Here is a 24,373-nt window from a genome sequence, read left to right on the forward strand (position 1 = left end):
TATTCCCTTTTCTTTCTGAATTTCTCCTGAGAATTTAGCTGGGTATAGACAAGTGTTTTTATGTGAGCAAGTTCTGCTCATTTTAACTATCTGCCTAGGATCATATCATAACCAAGATGAATGGAATGAGGGATGTTTTAACTATGATTTAAATCAGGGATCTCCAAACTTTTCAGCGTGAGGGCCACTTCCTATATGTTCCACATTTTCAAGGGCTGAAAGAACATGAGCGTGAGGGTCATGCTGCCTGATATTTCTGCCATTCCAAACCCACTACAGCTTGCATATCTTCTCAGTGCAGCCTGTAGATCCCTCTGATTTCAATTGCATTCATTGCTAGGGAACTGTGCATAGGATTGTACCTTGTGAAAATATGTGAAAATAAATCCCACAGTGTTAAATTGGACTTTATGGATTTTATCTTAATGATTGAAAAATAAGATTCACTGAAATTAGTGTACCAAATTCAATTGTTCCATTTCTCATGCTTGCTGCAAACAACCAGAGCATATGGAGGAGAAACAGCCAAAAATAATAATCATTTTAAAATGTGATGCCTAGATGCTGCTATATGCACTCCACATTAGCCTTTCCTGCCCTTTGGGAAAGTGGACGATTGATGGAAGAAGTTGCTGTACTCCAAATGGGCAATTGTCAGCAAAGCTGAAAATGCAGGAAGGTTTGCCTTAATCATAAGTAGCAATTACTCACCATGCTGGAAGAGTTCATTACAAACCTTCTGAATCTTAGCCCGTGCATATGTAATTGTATGCTGAAGTGGTTGAATAAACAGAAAACTTTTCTCAAGCTGACATTTCCACTTGGACAGCATCCAGTGGCAGTGATTTCAAATAATCTATTCAAGAAGCAACGGAGAAAGTAAGAATTCTTTATGGATCGGTCAAAGCAACGATGTGTCAGCCTAAGTTAATTAAAAAGTGTAACATATAGAGAGATGGAACAATGATAAACTTAAAACTCACTCTACCATCCACTTTATTATTCAATCATGCCATTTCATGTAGACTTAAATCAGTACTAGTAAAAAATAAAGATAAGACAGAAGGGTTTCACAAAAAAACGTAAGTCTCAGCTGCAAGATATGGGACATGGCTTTTTGAAAACTTCTGCTAATAAAAACAGTCCTTGCCCTTTGCATGTACTTAAAAATTAATCATATTCAGTTAGCCCAGCAAATATAAAACACTATAGAATATTCTACAATATTTATAAAATAAATATTATTTATTTTGACGCTTAGCAGAAGGTAAGTAAAATAAACAAGTTTGTTTTTATTTCTTCATTGCTGTGAAAATGTTTTTATGAAAAAAGGACGTATAAACATTAAAAACAATCACAAGAAAAAAATGTTTGGCCAGTACATAGCAATTATCTCCACTTGCATAGCTTTAAAGGAAATTGAACATATTCGTGGAGAGTGAGGGTGTGACCGTCCACCCATGTTCTCTGTTTGTTTCCCCCAAACACAGGTTCACTCTCTGGATACGTTTACTTTTTCTTCCGCTACCACCAGTATGAAAAGTCTCATCCACACTGCACCATATATGCATCAGACAAGTGCTGCCGATATAACTTGTTTATTTATCTGTTCGTTTATAAATCACATATGTTATTTTGTCATTAAACTTCTTATATTTGATTTCACGCTTGCTGATTCAGGTGTTGTATTTACTTATTCACATTAACCAACTCATTAACATTATCCCACTATCTATTTAGCTTTACTATTCCATTTATCTCATTCTCATTCTCTCTAACTATCCAACTTCCCAATTCTCTTTCCTTCACTCTTCAATTCTCCTCTCTAACTGCCTCCCTTTTTCTGTCTTCTTGACTCCGCCCCTCCTGTCTTCTCATAGGCTCCTGCCCTTGAGCTTTGGCTATGATAGACAGGAGTGACGTGGGCATTCCGCCACATACCTCCCCCCTAGGAAAAGTTTATTTAATGGGGGAAACCTTATAGTAGTTTACGTTCTTGAACAACGTATGAATCAATTAGCAATTTATTTCAAACATTTTTCCAATACTATTATCAGTTACTCTTTTAAGCAATATTTATATTCGTACTCTTTTATACAGTATCTAGGCATGCTTGTTATTATTGATTACTGGTTAACGCACATTAATCTTATTTACACATTTAAATTACATTAATCAGCCTTTGCATTACTTACAATTTCCTTAATACACTTCAGTTACTTTTATCCCTACTTACCATTAATTCATCTCAAGATTAAATTTTTAATTACCTCTCATACTCATACATAAATAGAACATTTTATATAACATTACAATTTACATTTTTCTTCTTTTCCATCTGTCAGTCCACCGGTCTACGTGATAATGCAGTGGCCACCATGTTTTGAGTTCCTTTCACACTCCAAATCTCAAAATCAAAGTCCTGCAGGAGTAGGGTCCATCTCATTAGCTTGTTGTTATTTGCCCTTATAGTTCTCAGCCACCAAAGTGGGGAATGATCAGTGCAAAGTACAAAATGTCTTTCCCATATGTATGGCCTGAGTTTCTGCAATGACCATACGATTGCTAGACACTCCCGATCAATCGTGGACAAATGTCTCTCGCCCGCCTGCAGTTTCTTACTGAGGTAAGTTACTGGATGATGGTTTCCATTGTCATCTGCCTAGCTCAGCACGGCTCCCAATCCGATATTGGATGCATCCATGAAGACGGTGAACTCTCTCTGAAAATCTGGAGCTCTCAGGACAGGACCGCTCATCATCACATTCTTCAACTTACTAAAGGCCTCCTTGCAGTCGCTCATCCACTGGATCTTTGGGGTATAACCCCACTTGCCAGAACCCCTTATTCAGATCTAAACTGGATATGAACTGACATCCCCCTATAGTCTCAATCAACTCATCTAACCAAGGCATCGGGTAAGCATCGGGCTTAGTGATGTGGTTCAGTTTTCAGTAATCCATGCAAAAGCAGATACTTCCATCTGGTTTATCCACTAGTACTATTGGGGCTGCCCATGGGCTAGATGAAGGAACAATGATTCTTTCTTTCAACATTTCATCTAGTTCCTGGCAAACCTTGGCTACATATGGCTCTATTACTCTGTAAGGTGTGACAGCTTGAGGAGGTGCATCTCCTGTATCTATTTTGTGTACTATTCCCTTTGCTACTCCAGGCTTATTTGAGAAGACTTGCTTGTATTTTTGCAGCAAGGCTCTTGCTTCCTCTTGTCGCTCTGGGGTTAGCGTGTAACTAATCTTAACATTTTCAGGGTTATAATGGGGTTTGCCCCTTCCTTCCCAATATTGTAATTCATGTTTTTTATTGTCCACTTCTTAAATGGCATGTAAGACATTTTCTTTCCTATAATAAGGTTTGATCATATTTACATGAACCACTCTTCAGCCTTCTCCCTCTTCCTGAATTATATAATTCACTTCACTCATCTTTGAGACTATTCTAAATGAACCTGCCCAATTTAATTGAAGTTTATTCCCTTTGATAGGTTTCAACATAAGTACTTCATCTCCAGGATTGAATGTTCTTTCCCTGGCCCTCTTATCATACCAGTGCTTTTGCTTCCCTTGATGGCTAAGTTTCTGCTGCTATCTTAAGAGATTGCTGCAAGGAGTTCATTAGATCATATTGGATCACTGACCCCAGATCTTCTCCCCTAAGTCCCTCCCAGTTTTGCCAGAGTAAATCTAGAGGTCCCTGAACTTCCCTTCCAAGTAATAATTCAAATGGACTAAATCCCATGCTTTCCTGGGGTACAGATTGATACACATACAATAAGGGTTGCAATTTGTGATCCCAGTCATTGGGATTTTCTGCGGTGTAAGCTCGAATCATATGATTAGGGTCCCATTAAATTTCTTCACTTACCCATTAGTCTGGGGATGATACAGGGAGGATGTGATGTGAGTTATGCCACAAACTTGCCACAACCCTTTCATTAATCTGGATATAAATGGGGTTCCAAAATTAGTAACTATCTCAGAAGTGAAGCCCACACAACACGTATAATTTAATAAAGCATCTGCCACTGTCTCTGTTTCTATATTTCACAAGGGAACAACTTCCGGGTATCTGGTGGCATAATAGATTATTGACAAAATGAATCTATTTCCCCTCCTCGTAACTTTAAGTAATGGTCCCACTATGTCTAGGCCTATTCATTGAAATGGGGTAGAGATTATTGGTAAAGGGCACAACTTAGCTTTGGTTTTATCATTCTCAGTACCCTGCCTTTGACATGTGTCATAGCTTTGACAATATAATTTAATCTGATTCCCCATCCCAGGCCAGTAAAAATTTTGTGCTATTCTTTGCTTTGTATGTGTGATTCCTAAATGAGCAGCAAATGTGTCTGTATGTCCCTTTTCTATAATTCTTTCTCTGTATTTGGAGGGTACTAATAATTGTCTGATAATGTTCCCCCTCCCCTCATAGGATTCACTAATATTTCTCTGTGCGATAGGTCTTTCTTAACACTATCTTTCAGGGTTTTCAGGGGTCAGGGGCCCTTCCTTAACTTGTTTAAAGCATTCATTTAAGGTAGGATCTTCTCTTTGCTCTTTTATGAAAGACAGATTCCTAGGATTTCTCATAGAAACTAGTTCATCTGTTTCATCTGTTTCATTCTCTTCTATTGTTTCAGGATTCCCCATATTTTCCTCAGTATTTTCAACTGGCCTTCCCTGGGAGTGAGTTGTTACCAAAACACTCTGTACATGCTCTGATAGGTCCAGGCCGATTAAACAAGGAGCAGGAATTTGATCTGATACAGCTGCTATTCAATTTCCTGTCCACTCTTTATATTTTATGGGGATCTTTGCCAAGGGCAGCTTCACTACTTCAGCTCCAATTCCTTTAATCGAAATGGTCTCATTTTCCAGCATGTTTCTTTTGGGTATGATCTCTGGATGACACACTGTCACTTGTGAGCATGAATCTTTGACAGCAAGATATTTCATATTAGTAATGTAAATCTCATCTCCTGAACTGTGCAAAGATTTTGATCACATTTGATAAAATAACATTGAACTACGCAAGCTATAGGCAGCTCCTCCTGCTGGCTCTCTGGCTTTAGTGTTACTGGGGTTGTCATGGCAACCAATTCAGTGTTTTCCTTAGCTCCTTTCTGTTGTACATAATATACTTGTCTGGGCAAACTTCCCCCTCCCTTTTGCTGACCAATATCTCTATTTTTGGTGGTCTGGCACTGAGCAATAAAATGCCCTTTCTCTCCACACCCGTAGCAGGTTCTAGGGATTCTGGGTTCAAAATATGGGGACTTGTCACCCTTTCCTTCAAAGCTCTCATATTTCTGTTGACTCAGCTCTGAGGGCTTGCCTTTGAAATGGCTTCCAGTTGCTTGATTGTTCCTGCGGTAATCACTGGGCACTTTCCTCCTGTCATCCCATACTTCCCTGCCAATTTTTACCTCAGAGAATCTGGGGTTCCATATATCACTTATAACATCAGCAGTTTCACTTGCCTCTTGTACATTTTTGGGTTTTTTTGGTCTCTGATTAAATATTTCAAACCCCAGGTAGAATCGAGTAAAATTGCTCTAGCTCTATTATATTTTCATTTCTTCTAGTGACATGATGACATGACATTCTCCTGCTCCATCCATTTCTCCAAGCATCTAACCAAATTTTCCCTCAATTGAGAGTATGATTCCTCAGGCTTTTTGGTCAATGTGCAAAATTTTCATCTCAGGTGTTCAGCATTGATCCCAAACCTCGAGAAAAACAATTTTCTGTAAGCCTCATAGTCTCTGTCATGATCTAAGGGCATTTGTGAATAAATATCTGCTAAATCCCCACTTATCTGAGACCTTAGCATGATCATTCGTTCTCCATGTCTCACCTCAAAGTCCCAGGACACTCACTCAAATGAAATAAGCAATGATTCAGGGCAATCACTTTTCCTGAATTGAGGAAATTTCTTTAGGTCTAATTTTGAGAAATATCCCTCTGCATTCAAATTATTGTTATTGTTATTGTTTTGGGCCATCACTTCTAATATTTTCATTTCTAATTGGTACTCCATTTCTCTTTTTTCTTGTTCATATGCCATTGCTTTTTCTCTCATTTCCATTTCCCTGAGCTGTAGATTTTTAGCTTTTTCCTCAGCTTTTTCCTCGGCCCTAGTTCTTATTTCTAATTCCTCTAATTTAAATTCCTGCTGTAATTTCCATTTCTCAAACTCCTGAGAGATTAAAACAGTTTCTCCTCTTGAGGCATCATCTTCCTGGGTCTCCTCCTGTTCAGATATTTCAAGAGGGACTCCATTTCCCTCCACTTCATGAGGTAACTCTTGAGGATTAGTTACCTCCATTGCCACCTTTTCCCCTCATTTAGGAGGCATATTTATTTGTATTTATTTATATAAGCTGATTAATTCGGCAGAGCTAGACAGTCAAGCCTCTGTTTAAAATGCTTTTCCCCCCCTTTCTGAGTTAGAGAGAGTTACTCTGTAGCCCTCCGTTGGCAGCTACGGATTGTTACTCTGTTTCTTCTGGCACACAGCCACACTGTTCCTTGTCTCAGACACTATATCTCCTTACCTCCAGACACCAAACTATTTCAGAATTATTATTTTATTCAAGCCTCTACTAGTTTCAGTCACCTTAGATATGTTCTTGACCCTGGCTTCTGCATTTGTCCCCTCAGTGCTCCCTTCTTAGAGCCTAGGATCCCCGCTAGCCCACTGGTCTTTCAAATCTAAGTGTGAGGTAACCTCTAACCACAGAATTTTTCCTCAGAGTCTTCTCCTTTCTTAGTCTTTCCCAAGATCTGCGATCCGGAGCCCCTACTAAGCTTTTCACCAAAAGCCCCACTCCTTCATGACAGTCCCTGACTAACAGGTGCTTTAGACTCAGAAAATTCTCTTTTTCACTTTGGCTTACTGGAATCTAATCGTATCCCATCGCTGGTCACCACTGTGACGTTCCACCCAGTGTTCCCTGTTTGTTTCCCACAAACACAGGTTCACTTTCTGGATACATTTACTCTTTCCTCCGCTACCACCAGTGGATATCTCATCCACACTACACCATATATGCATCAGACACGTGCTGCCAATATAACTTGTTTATTTATCTTTTCGGTTTTAAATCACATATGTTCTTTTATTATTGTGTAGGATCACTCATTAAACTTCTTATATTTGATTTTATGCTTGCTGATTCAGATGTATTTATTTATTCACATATCTATTTAGCTTTACTATTCCATTTATCTCATTCTCATTCTCTCTAACTATCCAACTTTCCAATTCTCTTTCCTTCACTCTCTCCAATTCTCCTCTCTAACTGTCTCCCTCTGTGTAACTGTCTCCTCGACTCTGGCCCTCCTGTCTTCCCATAGGCTCCTGCCCTTGAGCTTTGGCTATGATAGACAGGAGTGACATGGGCATTCCGCCGCAGGGGTTATCAGTGACTACTGGGGTTGTTCATCAGCACCATTACACTCCCTGAAATTTCAAGACTCCCAAACCTAACAAAGGGAAGTATGGCAGAAAAAACTTTACTCTGGAATTGCTGGATCCTGCAGAGACTGTACAGTTGGGGGCCCAGGAGGCTAAATCCCTAGAAGAAGCTAATTCAGTGCCTGAATTAAAGCAGGAAGTTGGGCTACCCCCCCAGCTCATGAGAATGCAAGAGGATAAAAGTGTGTACTTTTATAGAAGTCCCCAGATAAATCTTAGCTGTAGGATTCTTCCTGGAGAGACCAGTGAGCCAAATCCTGCAGCTCACTGATCTCCCTGCATCTTTTCCCAGCAGGCCAGGTGCTAAGCTTGGGATAGGTTTACAGCAGCTCTTTATAAACCTTCCTATGGAATTTGTCAAGCCCCCTTGAATGCATCTCTTAATGTGGCAAAGGGTTTTAAGAGGTTAAGAGAGACTGAGAGCAATGCCTTCAGGAAACTAGACTCCGTTATGACTCTAGGATGCATATATCCTCTTCAGGACTAACAGTCACATCAGCAGAAGAGAATAGATAGTTCCAGTGGTGATGAGAAACTCCAGAAGAACAGCTTCAGGGCAGCAACAGTGACACTGACAGTGGATCTTTCACAAACAGCAGTGATACTCAAGCTAATTTTTGTTAGTGCTGTACTGAAGAAGGGAATAGTAAACCACTGCTGAATATTTCTTTCCCTGTGATGAGACAATCCAAAAAGCCTACAAAGAGACAATCCAAAATGACACTGGAGACAGTGCTTTTGTGCAAGTGTCCAGGAAGAAATTTATCACACATTAAAGCAAGATGTGCTGATAATCACAGGTGACTAGAACTCAAAAGTAGGAAACAAAGCAGAATCAAATGATGTAGAAGAAGTTGTAGTCAGAAATGAAGCAAAAGAATGACTCACAGATTATGTGAAGCCAACAATCTGTTTATAGCAAACACATGCTTCATGCAACCAAACAGAAAACTGTACATGTGGACATCACCAGATGAGAAATATAGAAATAAAATAGACTATGTAATTGAAAGTAGGAGAAAGAGAAGTTGTATTCTTTCTTGCAAACAAGACCAGGAATAGATTATACTGGTGGTCATGGTAGACTGTGGAACTGATCTTAAATTGCCACTTTCAAAAGTTAGAGTACAGCTGAAAAAGAAAACTAGAAGTATCCTAGTGGCAAATGTAATTTAAATAACATTTCTAAACCTATGTGTTTCTTAGCTTGCCGGCATTTGCTCTGTAACTTGATGTATGGAGGCCATCATTGGTATATTAGCTCAGTGGCTTAGGCTGTGGAGCCAGAGTTTGAGACTGCAATTCCCCACTGTGCCTTTTGACAGGAGCTGGACTTGAAGATCCACAGGGTCCCTTCCACCTCTGCAGTTCTAAGATAATTATTATTTATTGTTATTTAAATACTGTATCAACTTAATATTTTACCTTTCCCTCTTAAAATCATGTTTGGGCATTAAGGTATAGTGTGTCTTTCAGTCTGATCATTGCATCTGGGCAGTCTAGGAAAGATAAGTATATGCTTACATCTCCCCCATTAATGCTTGATTTCCCAGTCTCTCCCATTCTTTATTAAAATTTTGCAGCCATACTGATGTTTTGCACAATAAAATGTTAAACAGTAAGATCATTTTTTTAAAATCATGACTTATTTAGTAAAATGCAAAGATACTTCACACAACTAGTTGTGTCAAATGTTGGAAAATACATCTTCTTTAAAGAACTAGAAAAAATATTTAATAAGAAATCATACTTTTTTTTAAAAAAAGAACTCTTCATTTTTGATGTGTGCAGTGTTTCCCTGTTTAGGCTAATTGAACACTAATTTGAGAGTTTCAGCCTATATTCCAAAGTTAGGAGGAAGTTTGGTATTGAGATGAGATTTAAAATTCTGCAACACACCAGCTGTCTAGTAGCAGACGGGGGGGGGGTAGCAGTACAGAGGATTAGGGAAGTTGAAACAATAACAGTCTGATAGGTTTACTAAAGCTTAGTGCAAGATGCAGATTTGTTTCTGTGACTTGGAGAGCAGCTGTCTCCTGCCCTGATGCAATTCCAGTCCTTGGGATTTTTCTCTCAGTGTTTAATTCAAGTTGTGGCTGTTGACCTTTCTTCTTCTTCTACCATCTCCTGCTGTTTCTGTAGCTAACAACTCAAACAAATCAAAACTGGGCAATAATCCACTAGGCTCCATGGGAGTTTCCTTGTGTTAATTAATTCCTCATAGAGAATCAAACTGAGCAATAGAATCCACACCCTTTCAAAAAAGCCCTTGTTTTTTGATTTAGAGCAGATGAAAGCAAAATACGCTTTCTTGGCATGTTGGATAACTAATGTGTGCTATTCCTATTTGTTTCCTAGGATTCTTTTTAATTCCTGATAAGGACAAATGGGTAGTGCTGTGATTTTGCCTTCCTTTATGGCAAAATCAATGATATGTAGTCTTGATGAGTTGCCAAAAACTGGATGTTCTGAATTCAGAATGCAGAGAAAAGTTATTGTACATCTATTAATTGGTAGACAATGAATATTCAAAAGTATTGTATTTCCAAAGTCATAAAAATAATGTTCTCAAGCTAAAGAATTGATCCAATGTTTAAACTCTCTTATTCTGTTTATCGCCTTTGATCACTGTACTTCCTTGAGAGTTAGCAATGCACAATGGATGTACATTGAACCACCCAGAGTAGATTCATCTAGATGGGTGGTGTAAAAGCCAAATAAATAAAGCAAACAAACAAATAAATAGTTAAGAAGAGTGATATAGAGAGGCTGCTTCAGCATGTGTGGCACCAACATAATTTTATCCACTGGCCAAGGTAGCCACAACATCAGAAGATCACACTTTTGTATAGGAAAGGGCTGTAGGTCAGTCACAGAGCAAATGTTCTGCATATATCTGGGTAGGCCTGTGGAATGCATTTCTAGGGAGAGCTTCAGAGCTAGTTGTCTGGCACTCTTCAGTTTTGACAATTCTGGGCTAGATGGACAAATAGTCTAACTCCTATGTTTCCCATGTTCTTATAAGGCTCATTTGAACTGCAGATTGTTTCAGGTGAATTCTAGAAGACTACCTGTGTATGAAACTCTGATCTGTACTCTCATGAGTCATTATACTTTAAAAGCGAGAGGTAAGTTTGGGAATTAACTTTTAGCATGACAGTTTCAAAGTGGAGCTAGCTTGGTTGGATTTTTTTTTATAAAGGTATTCTCACTTGCAAATTTGCTCAATTTACTTAAGAAATTGCAGCTACAATAAATAGAGAGATGTGCAATGTCAATTACTGAAGAGTTATCTAGAGCTGAACTTAAAGCAATTCAGATTATTTTTAAACCTGAGTAGGAGTAAAAAAGCTATTGGCTTGACTAAGGTATGAAGTCATGTGATAAAAGGTGGGGGAAGGACTGTGCTGTTGGGGAATCTACTCCCTCATCTTGCCTGTCACTTTTGGTGGGGGGAAAAATATATTAATGTGTTTTCCCATTTTTGAGAGCCAGCTGGCATGACCAATTGCCTGTACTCTTATGAAGCAGTGTAAACCTCATGAGCTATTTCTGTGGGAGTGAATGAGGAATCAGTGCTTTAACTCTGTGTGACAGCATTTTCTCACACTGCTTTGCTGTGTTTTTGTTATAATCAGTAGAAAAACCCCAGTCAGGGGTCCCTTTCCATAGCCAGCCAGCCACACCACTGTCTGGTCTTGGGTTTCGTGAGCCCAAGGAGAGCCAGTTGTGGTGATAATTGTAACCCCTGCCTGGCACCAAATTCCTCACAACACAACAGTTTGCCAGAACTGTCAGCGTTCCAGGGAGTCCAGAACATAGGAGCAAATTGTGGTTACAGGTTTAGAGCATTCAAGGACAACAATGTAAAAATAAGAAAGCTAATCTCCATATCTCATTTGTTGTTGTTGTTTAGTCGTAAAGTTGTGTCCGACTCTTCGTGGACCAGAGCACACCAGGCCCTCCTGTCTTCCACTGCCTCCCAGAATTTAGTCAAATTCATGTTGGTAGCTTCGGTGACATTGTCCAGCCATCTTGTCCTCTGTCGTCCCCTTTTCCTCTTGCCTTCACACTTTCCTAACATCAGGGTCTTTTCCAGGGAGTCTTCTCTTCTCATGAGATGGCCAAAGTATTGGAGCCTCAACTTCTGGATCTGTCCTTCCAGTAACCACTCAGGGTTGATTTCCTTCAGAATGGATAGGTTTGATCACCTTGCAGTCCGGGGGACTCTCAAGAGTCTCCTCCAGCACCACAATTCAAAAGCATCAATTCTTCGGCGGTCAGCCTTCTTTATGGTCCAGCTCTCACTTCCATACATCGCCACTGGAAAAACCATAGCTTTGACTATGTGGACCTTTGTCGGCAAGGTGATGTCTCTGCTTTTTAAGATCTTGTCTAGGTTTGTCATCGCTTTCCTCCCAAGAATCAGGCGTCTTTTAATTTCGTGGCTGCTGTCACCATCTGCAGTGATCATAGAGCCCAAGAAAGTAAAATCTGTCACTGCCTCCATATCTTCCCTTTCTATTTGCCAGGAGGTGATGGGGCCAGTGGCCATGCTCTTAGTTTTTTTGATGTTGAGCTTCAGACCATTTTTTGCGCTCTCCTCTTTCATCCTCATTAAGAGGTTCTTTAATTCCTCCTCACTTTCTGCCATCAGAGTGGTATCATCTGTATATTGGAGGTTGTTGATATTTCTTCCAGCAATCTTAATTCCGTCTTGGGATTCCTCCAGTCCAGCCTTTTGTATGATGTATTCTTCGTATACGTTAAATAAGCAGGGAGACAACATACAGCATTGTTGTACTCCTTTCCCAGTTTTGAACCATTCCGTTGTTCCATATCCAGATCTGTTGCTTCCTGTCCCACATGTAAATTTCTCAGGAGATAGATAAGGTGGCCAGGCACTCCGATTTCCTTAAGAACCTGCCATAGTTTGCTGTGGTCCACACACGCAAAGGCTTTTGTATAGTCAATGAAGCAGAAGTAGATGTTTTTCTTGCGCTCTCTGTCTTTCTCCATAATCCAGCTGTAACGTTCACCCTTATTATGTTCAATAAGTCATGCATTATTCATGTTTTATGCTGATGTGGTTGAGAGGTGGAGATGTTGAAAGGCGGAGCAAGTGAGGAGAAGTAGAGCAGTCAGAGTTAGAGGGAGGGAGGGAGAGAGTTAGTTTGGGAATCTGAGGAGTGATTAATCAGAGGAGTGACTAGTAACCTGTAAGATAATACTGTATAGAAGATTGTTATTGATGATTGATGAATCTGAAGAATATACTTATGAATTATTATAGAAACATCTATAATAAATAAACCTGTTGTATTCAAAAGACAGTAATGAATGGACCTTTGTCTTTCCTAAGTAAAGTACGTTGTTTTAGTGATCAACTGGTGGCAGCGTTTGAAAAGGTGGGGTTTTTTCATTTGCCTTCACAAGCTATCTGTTTTGGGGAGACAAACAGGGGCCACAAAGGGGCAAACGTCACAGTTTGTGTCCAGCAGGAGGATACGAAGCAATCCAGTAAAGCCTGAGTTTAAAGTGAATTTTTTTGAGTCAAATGTATCTTTTAGATGGAGGTCTGTGGTGAAAAAGTAGGTTACCTGCTAGAGCTTTTGGGGAAAGCTTAGTAGCGGGGCTTCTGAACTGAGATCTGGGGGAGTAAGATAGGGAATGACTCTGAATAAAACAATTCCTGTTTTTACCTCAAGATTTGAAAGACCTCGTGGCTAGCATAATATTTTATTTATTTATTTATTTATTTATTGGACTTATATACCGCCCCATAGCGCTACAAGCACTCTCCAGGCGGTTTACAATTTTAATTATAAAGGCTACACATTGCCCCCCCAGCAAGCTGGGTACTCATTTTACCGACCTCGGAAGGATGGAAGGCTGAGTCAACCTTGAGCCGGCTACCTGGGATTTGAACCCCAGGTCGTGAGCACAGTTTTAGCTGCAGTACAGCGTTTTAACCACTGCGCCACGAGGCTCTTAAGATCCATGGCTCTGAGAGAAGGGAGCGCTGATGGATAAAAGCAGAAGCCAGGGGTCAGAACAGATCTGGGGGAATAGAAGAAAAGCAGAGGCTTGAAAGAGATATTTATTTCAGTGACTGGAATTAGAAGAAAGACAGGTCCTTTTAAAAATCAATATAAACACACTCAAGACTAAATAACAGATAAAAATACCACCCAAAAGAACAAAAAAGCTAATAATGGAGGAAACTGATCCTCAAGAGGCACAAAGTTTACCTCACGAAGTGGAGGGAACTGGAGACCTTCTAGGTGTGGAACGGGGGGGGACTCAGGAAGATGCCTCAGGGAGAGAAAGTGATCTAAGCTCCTAAGAGTTTGAAAAATGGAGAATTAAACAGGAATTCAAGCTTCAAGAATTATAGATCAAAGAAAGAACCAAGGAATTAGAAATTAGAGCTGAGGAGCTAGCTATGAAAAACCAATTAGAATTGGAAAAAGCCAGAGCTGAGGAGAGAGCTAGGGAGCTAGAGATGAGAGAAAAAGCTGAGCAAGAGGCCACACAAATGGCATCTGAGCAAGAAGATAGACAAAGAGAAATGGAATTAAAACAAAAAGAGATGGAATTTCAAATACAGATGAAACAATTGGAATTGGTGTCTCAAAATAACAATAATAACAGCGCTAGTGAGGGAAATCTCTCAAAAATCGATCTAAAGAAATTTCCCCAACATAGAAAAGGTGACAGCCCAGAATCTTTCCTCATTTCCTTTGAATGTGCTTGCTGGGACTTTAATATGAAGGATGATAAAAGGATGATGGTTTTGAGATCCCAAATAAGTGGAGATTTAGCTGAGTTGTATTCACAAATGCCTCTGGAGCAGGCTTGAGATTTTAAGGCCTATAGAAAAATGGTTTATTCTAGATTTGGTCTTAATGCAGAACACCCGAGGCAATTTTTTTCCTCTTACTGAAAAGCCCGAGGAATCTTATTCTCAGCTAGGAGATAAACTGCTGCGATGTCTGGAGAAATGGATGGAACGTGAAAATGTCACTTCTCTTGAGCAGATGAAAAATGTGATTGGTTTGGAACAATTTTATTCTATTTTGCCTGGGGAACTGCGTTATTTAGTCAAGGACAAAAATCCCAAAAATCTATTAGAAGCAGGTGAAACAGCAGATTGCCTCGGGGAGATTCAAAACCACAGATTCTCTGAGGTAAATTTTAACAGGCAAAACTGGAACAACCATAAGAAACCCTTTAATAAAAATTACCTCAGCAAAACAACAGGAAAAGAAGGCCAGGGTAGTACTTCACCTAAATTAGCATGGCCTAGTTCTCAGACCCAAATGAACCCTGAGGAAAAGTTAAAATTGAATAGCTCTCCTCAGAGTAAGTGAAGAAGACAGTGTTACAACTGTGGGGAGTTTGGATACTTTTCCAATTCAATTGTATGAAAACTAAACTTAGGAATGAGAAGGATGATATTCAGCCCAAGAAGGTTTACTGTTTAAAACCAGCTGAAGCCACTGAGAGAAGTAGTAACCAAGGTTCTGTCTCTATGGCAACTGGCACAACAGAAAAATCTGCCACTAGCCCATTGTTTTCTAGTAAAGGCAGCAGATATTTTAGTTCATAACCCTGGTGAAAGGATTCTTATTAATGAGAAGTTTTATGTAGGAGTGGTTGATACTTGTTCTAATATAACCCTGTGTCATCCTGATGTGATTCCTAAAGAACAAATTCTCCCAAACCAGACTGTTACCATGAAGGGAATACGTTCTACTCCAGTGATTTTACCCATGGCTAAAGTGAAAATAAACTATAGAGACTGGATCGGAAATTGGGATGTACCAAGCTTCAATCAAATTCCTGCACCTTGTTTAATTGGGCTAGATCTCGCTAAGCATGTGCAGAGTGCTTGTGAAGTAACAGGTTCCCTGAGTGAGAAGTTAACAATCCCTGAAGGAAAAATGGATTCCTTAACCTCTGAATCTATGGCTGATGAGGTTATGTGGAAAAACCATAATGATCCTTCCTGTATCGATGAACTGAAGGAAGATGGTACTTTAAAGAATTGTACTACAAAAGTTAGAGAGGGTTTACATCTGATAGAGCATGTTAAAAGTGCTTTTGTACTTGCACGCTCACAAGGGGGCCAGTAATCACCCACTGCAGCAGAAATGGATACAGTAGCAAAGGAAAGCTGGGGGGGGAAGTCTCTTAGAAACTGATCTCATGCTTTTGAAAACTCCAAGTACAACTAGTTTGGCTCAGGAGCAGAAGGAGGAAATTAGTTTGGAAGGTTGCTTTGAACCAGCCACCAGTACAGCCCCTTTATTATCTCCTGAATGCCCTGAAAGGTCTTGCCTGGATAAGGAGCTTTTATATAGAAAAGAATCCTTAGGCATGGCAGAGCCAAGCTTGGGAAGTACTCCTGGAAAAGAGAAAGACTTATATGAGGCCCAGGAAAGAGTATTCTGTCCTGAGGACCAAGTAGTAGAACTGAGAATGATAGAGGGGAGAAAATTGCTTTTGGCAGGAGCAGAACAAGTAGTCCTTAAATCCTTGCAAGACAACCCCCTATCTAGTGTATCACTGAATGAAGAAATAGAATCAGCTAACATACTCAGTGCATCTAAAACAAATCAATTGTTGATTGCACTTAAGAGAAACTTGCATGAGAATATTAAATTGATCCATGATCATGGTCCACCACATAGGGAAAACCTTTCAATGAGAATACCTGTGAGTGAATGTGTGAGTGAGGAAGAAGGCTTAAGCCCTGACTTCTTAAAGAGGGACACATCCAGAGATGTTCGGGAGGAAGAGAGGGAAGTGGACATCAGAGGGCCCGATGACCGCCAGTCGGTGCAAAAGAGAACACAGAAGAAGGAACCAGTGATCATCAGAGGGACCCCTGAGTTTCAGTAGTTGTGTGTCCGGCAGAAGGAGGCAGTAACAACTGGACTAGTCCATGGCGCACCTTACTACAATGGGAAGGTGAAAGATTTGGACTTTGCAAACTTGGACTTTGCAAAAGAGACACAGATCGTGCCTCAAAAGCCAAATGGCTGATGGGGGGGGGCAATAAATAAAATTAGTAATGTATAAGAAATGTTCTGTTGGTAGATAGTGATGAAAAATTGAATATTGATGGACAGAAACGTGAAGGATGCAAGGACTTTTAAAATAAACTGGAATGGACTATTGACTTACTGGTTAATTATCTATGTAAATGTTTCCTGATTGTGATGTATTTCTGTAAGGTTGAAAATGTTAAATGAAGTAAGTGCAAATGATAAGATAAAGTATATTACTGAATTGTAGTGGAATGTTTAGTGTAAAAAGGTACTGTGTTTGTTATAGTAAATATGTGGTATTGCTTACAGAATTGTGCCAGATGGTAAGTAGAGTTTCATGCAAAACGTGTTTCCTCTCCGAAACATATTTAAGGGGGGAGGTATGTAGCATTCACCCTCATTATGTTAAATAAGTCATGCATTATTCATGTTTTATGCTGATGTGGTTGAGAAGTGGGGCCATTAGAGATGTTAAAAGGCAGAGACGGAGAAGAGAAGTAGAGTTCAGTCACAGTTAGAGAGAGGGAGGGAAAGAGTTAGTTTGTGAATCTGAGGAGTGATTAGTCAGAGGAGTGACTAGTAACCTGTAAGATAATACTGTATAGAAGATTGTTATTGATGATTGATGAACCTGAAGAAGATACTTATGAATTATTTTAGAAACAATTATAGATAAGGTGGCCAGGCACTCCGATTTCCTTAAGAACCTGCCATAGTTTGCTGTGGTCCACACACGCAAAGGCTTTTGTATAGTCAATGAAGCAGAAGTAGATGTTTTTCTTGCGCTCTCTGTCTTTCTCCATAATCCAGCTGTAACGTTCACCCTTATTATGTTCAATAAATCATGCATTATTCATGTTTTATGCTGATGTGGTTGAGAGGTGGAGATGTTGAAAGGCGGAGCAAGTGAGGAGAAGTAGAGCAGTCAGAGTTAGAGGGAGGGAGGGAGAGAGTTAGTTTGGGAATCTGAGGAGTGATTAATCAGAGGAGTGACTAGTAACCTGTAAGATAATACTGTATAGAAGACTGTTATTGATGATTGATGAACCTGAAGAAGATACTTATGAATTATTTTAGAAACATCTATAATAAATAAACCTGTTGTATTCAAAAGACAGTAATGAATGGACCTTTGTCTTTCCTAAGTAAAGTACGTTGTTTTAGTGATCAACTGGTGGCAGCGTTTGAAAAGGTGGGGTTTTTTCATTTGCCTTCACAAGCTATCTGTTTTGGGGAGACAAACAGGGGCCACAAAGGGGCAAATGTCACACCAGCGTATGTTAGAAATTTGGTCTCTAGTTCTTCTACCCCTTCGAAATCCAGCTTGTGCTTCTGGGAGTTCTCGGTCGACATACTGCTGAAGCCTACCTTGTAGGATTTTGAGCATAACCTTGCTAGTGTGTGAAATGAGTGCAATTGTACGGTAGTTGGAGCTTTCTTTGGCACTACCGCGCTTTGGGATTGGGATGGAGACTGATCCTTTCCAATCCTCTGGCCACTGCTGAGTTTTCCAAACTTGCTGGCATATTGAATGTAGCATCTTAACAGTATCATCTTTTAAGATTTTAAGTAGTTCAACTGGAATGCCATCACCTCCACTGGCCTTGTTGTTAGCCATGCTTTCTAAGGCCCACTTGACTTCACTCTCCAGGATGTTTGGCTTAAGGTCAGCAACCACATTATCTGGGTTGTCCAGGATATCCAGATCTTTCTGGTATAATTCCTCTGTCTATTCTTCCCAACTCTTCTTGATGTCTTCTGCTTGTGTTAGATCTCTACCATTTGTATCCTTTATCATGTCCATCCTTGCACAAAATTTTCCTTTAATATCTCCATTTTTCTTGAACACATCTCTGGTTTTTCCCTTTCTATTATTTTCCTCTATTTCTTTGCACAGTTAATTTAAGAAGGCCCTCTTCTCTGTCCTTGCTATTCTTTGGAAGTGTGAATTCAATTTTCTGTAACTTTCCCTATCTCCCCTGCATTTTGTTTCCCTTCTCTGCTATTTGTAAGGCCTCGTTGGACAGCCACTTTGCTTTCTTGCATTTCCTTTTCTTTGGGATGGTTTTTGTTTCTGCCTCCTGTACAATGTTATGAACCTCCATCCATAGTTCTTCAGGCACTCTGTCCACCAAATAGAGTTCCTTAAATCTGTTCTTCACTTCCACTGTGTATTCATAAGGAATTTGGTTTAGATTATACCTGACTAGCCCAGTGGTTTTTCCTTCTTTCTTCAATTCAAGCTTGAGTTGTGGTATAAGAAGCTGATGATCAGAGCCACAATCAGCTCCAGGTCTTGTTTTTGCTGACTGTATAGAGCTTCTCCATCTTTGGCTGCAGAGAACATAATCAATCTGATTTCTGTATTGCCCATCTGGTGATGTCCATGTGTAAAGTCACCTCCTGTGTTGTTGGAAAAGAGTGTTTGTGATGACCAGCTTGTTCTCTTGACAGAACTGTATTAGCCTTTGCCCTGCTTCATTTTGAACTCCAAGGCTGAACTTATCTGTTGTTCCTTTTATCTCTTGAATCCCTACTTTAGCATTCCAGCCCCCTATAATGAGAAGAACATCTTTCTTTGGTATCATCTTTCTAGAAGGAGTTGTAAGTCTTCAGAGAATTGGTCAATTTCAGCCTCTTCAACATTGGTGGTTGGTGCATGAACTTGGATTACTGTGATGTTGAAAGGGCTGTCTTGGATTCATATTGAAATCATTCTCTCATTTTTGAGATTGTATCCCTGTAAAGCTTTTCCCACTCTTTTGTTGACCATGAAGGCTACTCCATTTCTTCTATGGGATTCTTGCGCACAATAGTAGATATGATAATTGTCTGAATTGAATTCGCCCATTCCCATCCATTTTAGTTCACTGATGCCCAGGATGTCAATGTTTATTCTTGCCTTCTCCTGTTTGAGCACATCTAGCTTACCAAGGTTCATAGATCTTACATTCCATGTTCCTGTGCAGTATTTTTCTTTGCAGCATCAGACTGTCCTTTCACTTCCAGGCGTGTCCGCAGATGAGCGTCCTTTTGGCTTTGGTACAACCACTTTATTAGCTCTGGAGCTACTTGTACTTGTCTGCTGCTCCTCCTCAGTAGCATGCTGGAGGCTTTCTGACCTAAGGGACTCATCTTCCAGCGTTCTATCTTTTAGCCTTTTTTTTTCTGTCCATGGAGTTTTCTTGGCAAAGATACTGGAGTGGCTTGCCAGTTCCTGCTCCAGGTGAATCGTGTTTAGTCAGAACTCTCTACTATGACCTGTCCATCTTGGATGTCCCTGCACGGCATAGCTCATAGCTTTTCTGAATTACTCAAGCCCCTTCGCCACAAGAAAGCAGCAATCCATGAAGGGGCCCTATCTCATACTCAAGAGCCAAACAAAGAGAGAAAAAGAAGTTACTGGTCCCCTTTGCTACACTAAACAAGACATAGCTTTGTAAACAGCTCACAAACACAGTCTCTCCCTTCCCCAAGAGGACTGAGCCAGTAAACAAGTTTTCTAAAATCCTTTTTGTGCAAGTCAGTGGGCCATTTTCACAGTTGATGCCCACATTCTCTTAATAACATTTAATCCTCTTTGATCATTCTATGAACAAATGGCTTCCTTCTGCCTCATTCCTATTCTCAGCTCTGAAATCTACATAACCCTTGGGGAAGAAAGCAGGCTGATTTGATTCCCTCTTGAAGCCCTCTTTGATAGAATAGATAAGCTTACAATTCTTTATCAATATCTGTCTTTGAAGAGTATCAACATGTGAGATGTCCTTTCTTTGAAGTATCCTGGAGCAGGAGATAAAGTGAAGATGTGAATTGGACTGTTTACAGACTGACCTTTTAAGTTTTAGTTTGGCTCCCCATACACTCAAAGAAACATAGAAGAGTCCAGAAGCTGAATTCTATATTACATATTTGGCAAGCCCTTGATTTCACATTTGTTCAAGAGGGGTATGTGTAAATTTGGTTAAGATCCCGTTACTTGATTATAGCAACTGACAGATCACTGATACTGATTAGTTCTGATCCGAGGACTTCAGGATATCTTCCACGCATCTGCATTAATATGATCAAACTCAAACACTTTCCCTTTTCTGGTAAAGCTGATCATGTGTTATTATCTTAACCATCATACATGGATTAGAATCAGTTGCTGTGAGACCAGCAGGGCTTTTCTAGCACCAGCAGCAGTGTTCACTGGGTCTCAAGCATATATCTGTCACAGCCCAGAACTTGAAATGTTTATTTGCATTTATTTAATAATTTAAATTTTTATCTCACCTTGGTCTTTTCCCTCTTCAGTAATTGGCATTGCATGAATATCTCTGTTTATTATACAGTATCTTCAGTTTCTGAAGTAAACTGAGTAAATTTGCAAGTGAGGATACCCTAGATTCCAAACTATGGACTTCCTGCATTAATAGTTGATGCCCCTCTTCTGAGATGCTTCAGCCCTTTTCTTCTGCATTGGAACTAAGAGTCCTTGAGCAGTGAAATACTGAGTGAGGTATATATACATTTTAATCAGCCTTAAAAAGTTTCCAGAAGAGTGATAAACTCTTCTGATGTAATACTTTTTTTCCTGGCTATGTATTTTATAGCATATAAAATTCTAATTTAAATGATCTGGTTGGTACTGAAATTCCGGATTTTTTAAGCGGATTTTCACTTGATAGTTGAAGGTTTCTCCTAAAAATTTTTAACTGCCATGGCATCTTCTGTATAGCCTGGATGACTAGCATCAACAGAGTTCATTGTTGATTACATTGAAAAATCAGACAAATAAATTGCACTAAGTAGAGACTGGAATGACTTAGGAACACCTACAAGGTCCCTACTCTTGTACATGTATTATTTTCAAATGTGACATGCCAGCTTGGTTTCTATACATTTCTGTATAAAAGAACCTAATCTACACCCCTCTGACTAATGTGCGGATCAAAACTCAGCTACTAATCATATTTTGCACTTCTTTGAATATTGTGATGAAATTTTTCAACAGTTTGAATTGGTTGGAACTTACCGTATTTTTCGCTCCATAAGACGCACCTTTCCATAAGACGCACCGATTTTTTAGGAGAAGAAAACAGGAAAATATAATCTGTTTTCTTCGCTCCATAAGATGCAGAGACTTTCCACCCCCCTGTTTTGTGGGAAAAAAGTGAGTCTTATGGTGCAAAAAATACAGTACTTTGGGCATTCCCTACTGCACTTTACTGTCTTACAAATGGATTAGAGCTTCACTTGTGGTCCAGATTCGGCCTGTTTGCAGGCTGGTTTAGGGCCCAAAGGCCAGAGAGTCCCCTTGGCGTAAATGTCTTAAAATACACATAGGCTTGAATCCAGTCATTATTTCCAGTGAGATTAGACCCACTGAATTAATGGGATTTACATAAGTGTGAGCTCCCATTCAGGAATTGTTTCAAAAGGTTTACTCTAATTAGTGCTATCATTTGAATTTAGGCAACTGGAATAAATATTTTTAGAGAAAATTCACCTTTAAATGATACTGTATTCAAATGCACATTAAATATAGATTTCAAGAGACTGTTTAAACAAAAACTGAAGTCCTGTTACTTAGCATAGTAATTCAAACTAGAATAAAGCTGTTGAATCTGGAGATCTGGTGAGTCAACCCCTCTGTAAATATCAGTGATTCAAATGGGCCTACCCTAGTTGTAACTTGCATTAGCATAATAAATTGCAAGTAGAATATGACCATTTGAATCAATAAAACTTACAGAGGAGTTGATTCAGTGACTCCCTACTGATTCAATGGATTCTGGCAAAATAATATGCTGTTTCCATGTTAATAAGGGTGGGGGAAGCAATAAATACTGAAAATAGATTAGCCTATCCCCATTTAATGAAATCATCTTGTGAAAGCCTCCCGTCCGTTGTAAATTACCAACTCACCATAATACAGGAAGACATATTTTTGTTTTGTAGATGTGTCATTTTGTTGGGTAGTAAAAGAGACTACTGAACAAAAGGGGCGGGATATAAAAGTCATCTTCCACTGGATATTCCTGCTTTTTGCAGAATTACTTATCCTCCAGCATGTAGCTCCCCCCACCCCATACCTCAAAAATCTGTTCCAAAAGTTTGAGAAATCCTCTGGAGCAGGTTTTTGGAGCATGGAGGACTACAGTGGAAGATAGAGGGGAAGAAAATTGCAGTTCTACTGGCAATACTACTAGGTAAATCATATTGTACTGTTTGTATTGCCAAACATATTTCCATCTTCCTCCACATGCTAATGGTAACTTGAATCTAAAATCAAAGGGTGTTCCTAATCTTCTTCAGTTGCATCAAGGAGTATACATCAATAAAGAAAAATGTTCCTATTTTCTCACATTCTGCTCCACACAGTAACACTTCTTGTTGTTGTTGTTTAGTCGTTAAGTCGTGTCTGATCCTTCATGACCCCATGAACCAGAGTACGCCAGGCTGTCCTGTCTTCCACTGCCTCCTGGAGTTTGGTCAAATTCATGCTGGTAGTAACACTTAGAGATACCCAAATAAAACTGATTCTTACATTAGTTGATAGGACCTTTAGCTTTGTAAAGTATCATTTGTTTGCAAGAACTATTGGCTTCAGAGTTTTCTCATCAATCACCTTTTAACTCTCTACAATATCTTACAAAGTTCAGAAAAAAAAAATTAGGGTTTGTAAGGTACTGTAGAATGGCTGGTCAGGGCATCAACCGAATACCTTTTTGTCTCTCTGAAGACTCACTTCTTTGTATCATGCGGTACTAATTCACTCTCCATCTTCAGCTGCATACCTATATAATTCTCATTCTTATTTATGTTTTTTCCTGCAGGAGAAAGTATAAGAAAACATCACAGAGGTAAGAAAAGATCACAGAAGAGCTAGAAGGCATTTTTGGGGAAAAGCACCTAAAAATAAATCTGACATTATTTGATATTCTTTTAGTAATGGTCTTGTTCATACTGTGAACCTGCTACACCAGGAATAGTCAAGGTAAGCCCTCTAGTGAACATACCATCACACCAAAACTTTTCCCCTATGGCCTGATGGATTTTTATTGTAACTCACTCATGGGCTGGCTGATGGTTAGCAAAACATTGGTAGGTATGGTGTGAGCCATGGATCATGCAGTGTCTGCTTCAACATTACCTAAACTGACACTGATAAGATGAAATTTGGCCAATATTTCTTAATTTCTATGTATCTGCTTGGAAAGATATTCTGTTGAGCTCAATGGTGATTACTTGTGCATGTGTATGTATAGGATTGTCTGTTTAATGATTCAGAGGGACCAAGAGATGGAGGATTTTATCAAGATGTGTGAATCTCAATAAATCAACTTCTGTGTTTTGTTTGGTTGAAAAAAATCTGCCTGCTTTTTGTGTGTCAAAACATAATTCATTTATGACCTTTATACTACTGCAAATACCTGGTGGCTCTGCTTTGTGTCCCAAAGCTTTGAAATTTTGCATAGTTTTCCGATAAGAGGTTTATTTATTATTCTTACTATTTACACTTGCGCTCCCAAAGTGACTTTTGTCAGGCCATGCATATTCCCATCAGGTATAAGACCAGTTAAATATACTGCCATATAAGCAAACAAAGGACTGGACTGTTGATTGCCTTTCACTTACATTTATCATGGGAAATCACACTGAACAACTTAGCTGATTTTGACATGGTTGCTTATGCAGCCTTCTTACAATGCTTACATTTATTTGAAAGTACACATTTGAAATCACACCCTGTAACTTAAGTTCAGAGCATAATGGAGAGAAGTATCCTTTCCATAGGATCTTTGCATTTTTTGCAATTATTTTGATGG

The 24,373-nt window shown here is 39.4% G+C and overlaps 1 protein-coding gene across 20 annotated transcripts in view; it reads left to right on the forward strand.

Annotated features, from left to right (window-relative positions):
• Window positions 1–24,373, forward strand: part of PDE1C (phosphodiesterase 1C) — a 480,765-nt gene that overhangs the window by 243,627 nt on the left and 212,765 nt on the right. For 10 of the 20 annotated variants that reach the window (XR_013537383.1, XR_013537386.1, XR_013537382.1 and 7 more), the window contains one exon: window positions 23,381–23,407. The exons of the other annotated variants lie outside the window; for them this stretch is intronic. Coding sequence is in view for 7 of the 10 variants with exons in the window: in XM_078377513.1 (XP_078233639.1) it covers window positions 23,381–23,407 (27 nt within the window). In the remaining 3 variants the exon portion in view is untranslated. The remainder of the gene's footprint in view (window positions 1–23,380; window positions 23,408–24,373) is intronic. 20 annotated transcript variants of the gene reach the window in all.

Source organism: Pogona vitticeps, chromosome 6 (genome assembly GCF_051106095.1).
Source record: "Pogona vitticeps strain Pit_001003342236 chromosome 6, PviZW2.1, whole genome shotgun sequence".
NCBI lineage: Eukaryota > Metazoa > Chordata > Lepidosauria > Squamata > Agamidae > Pogona > Pogona vitticeps.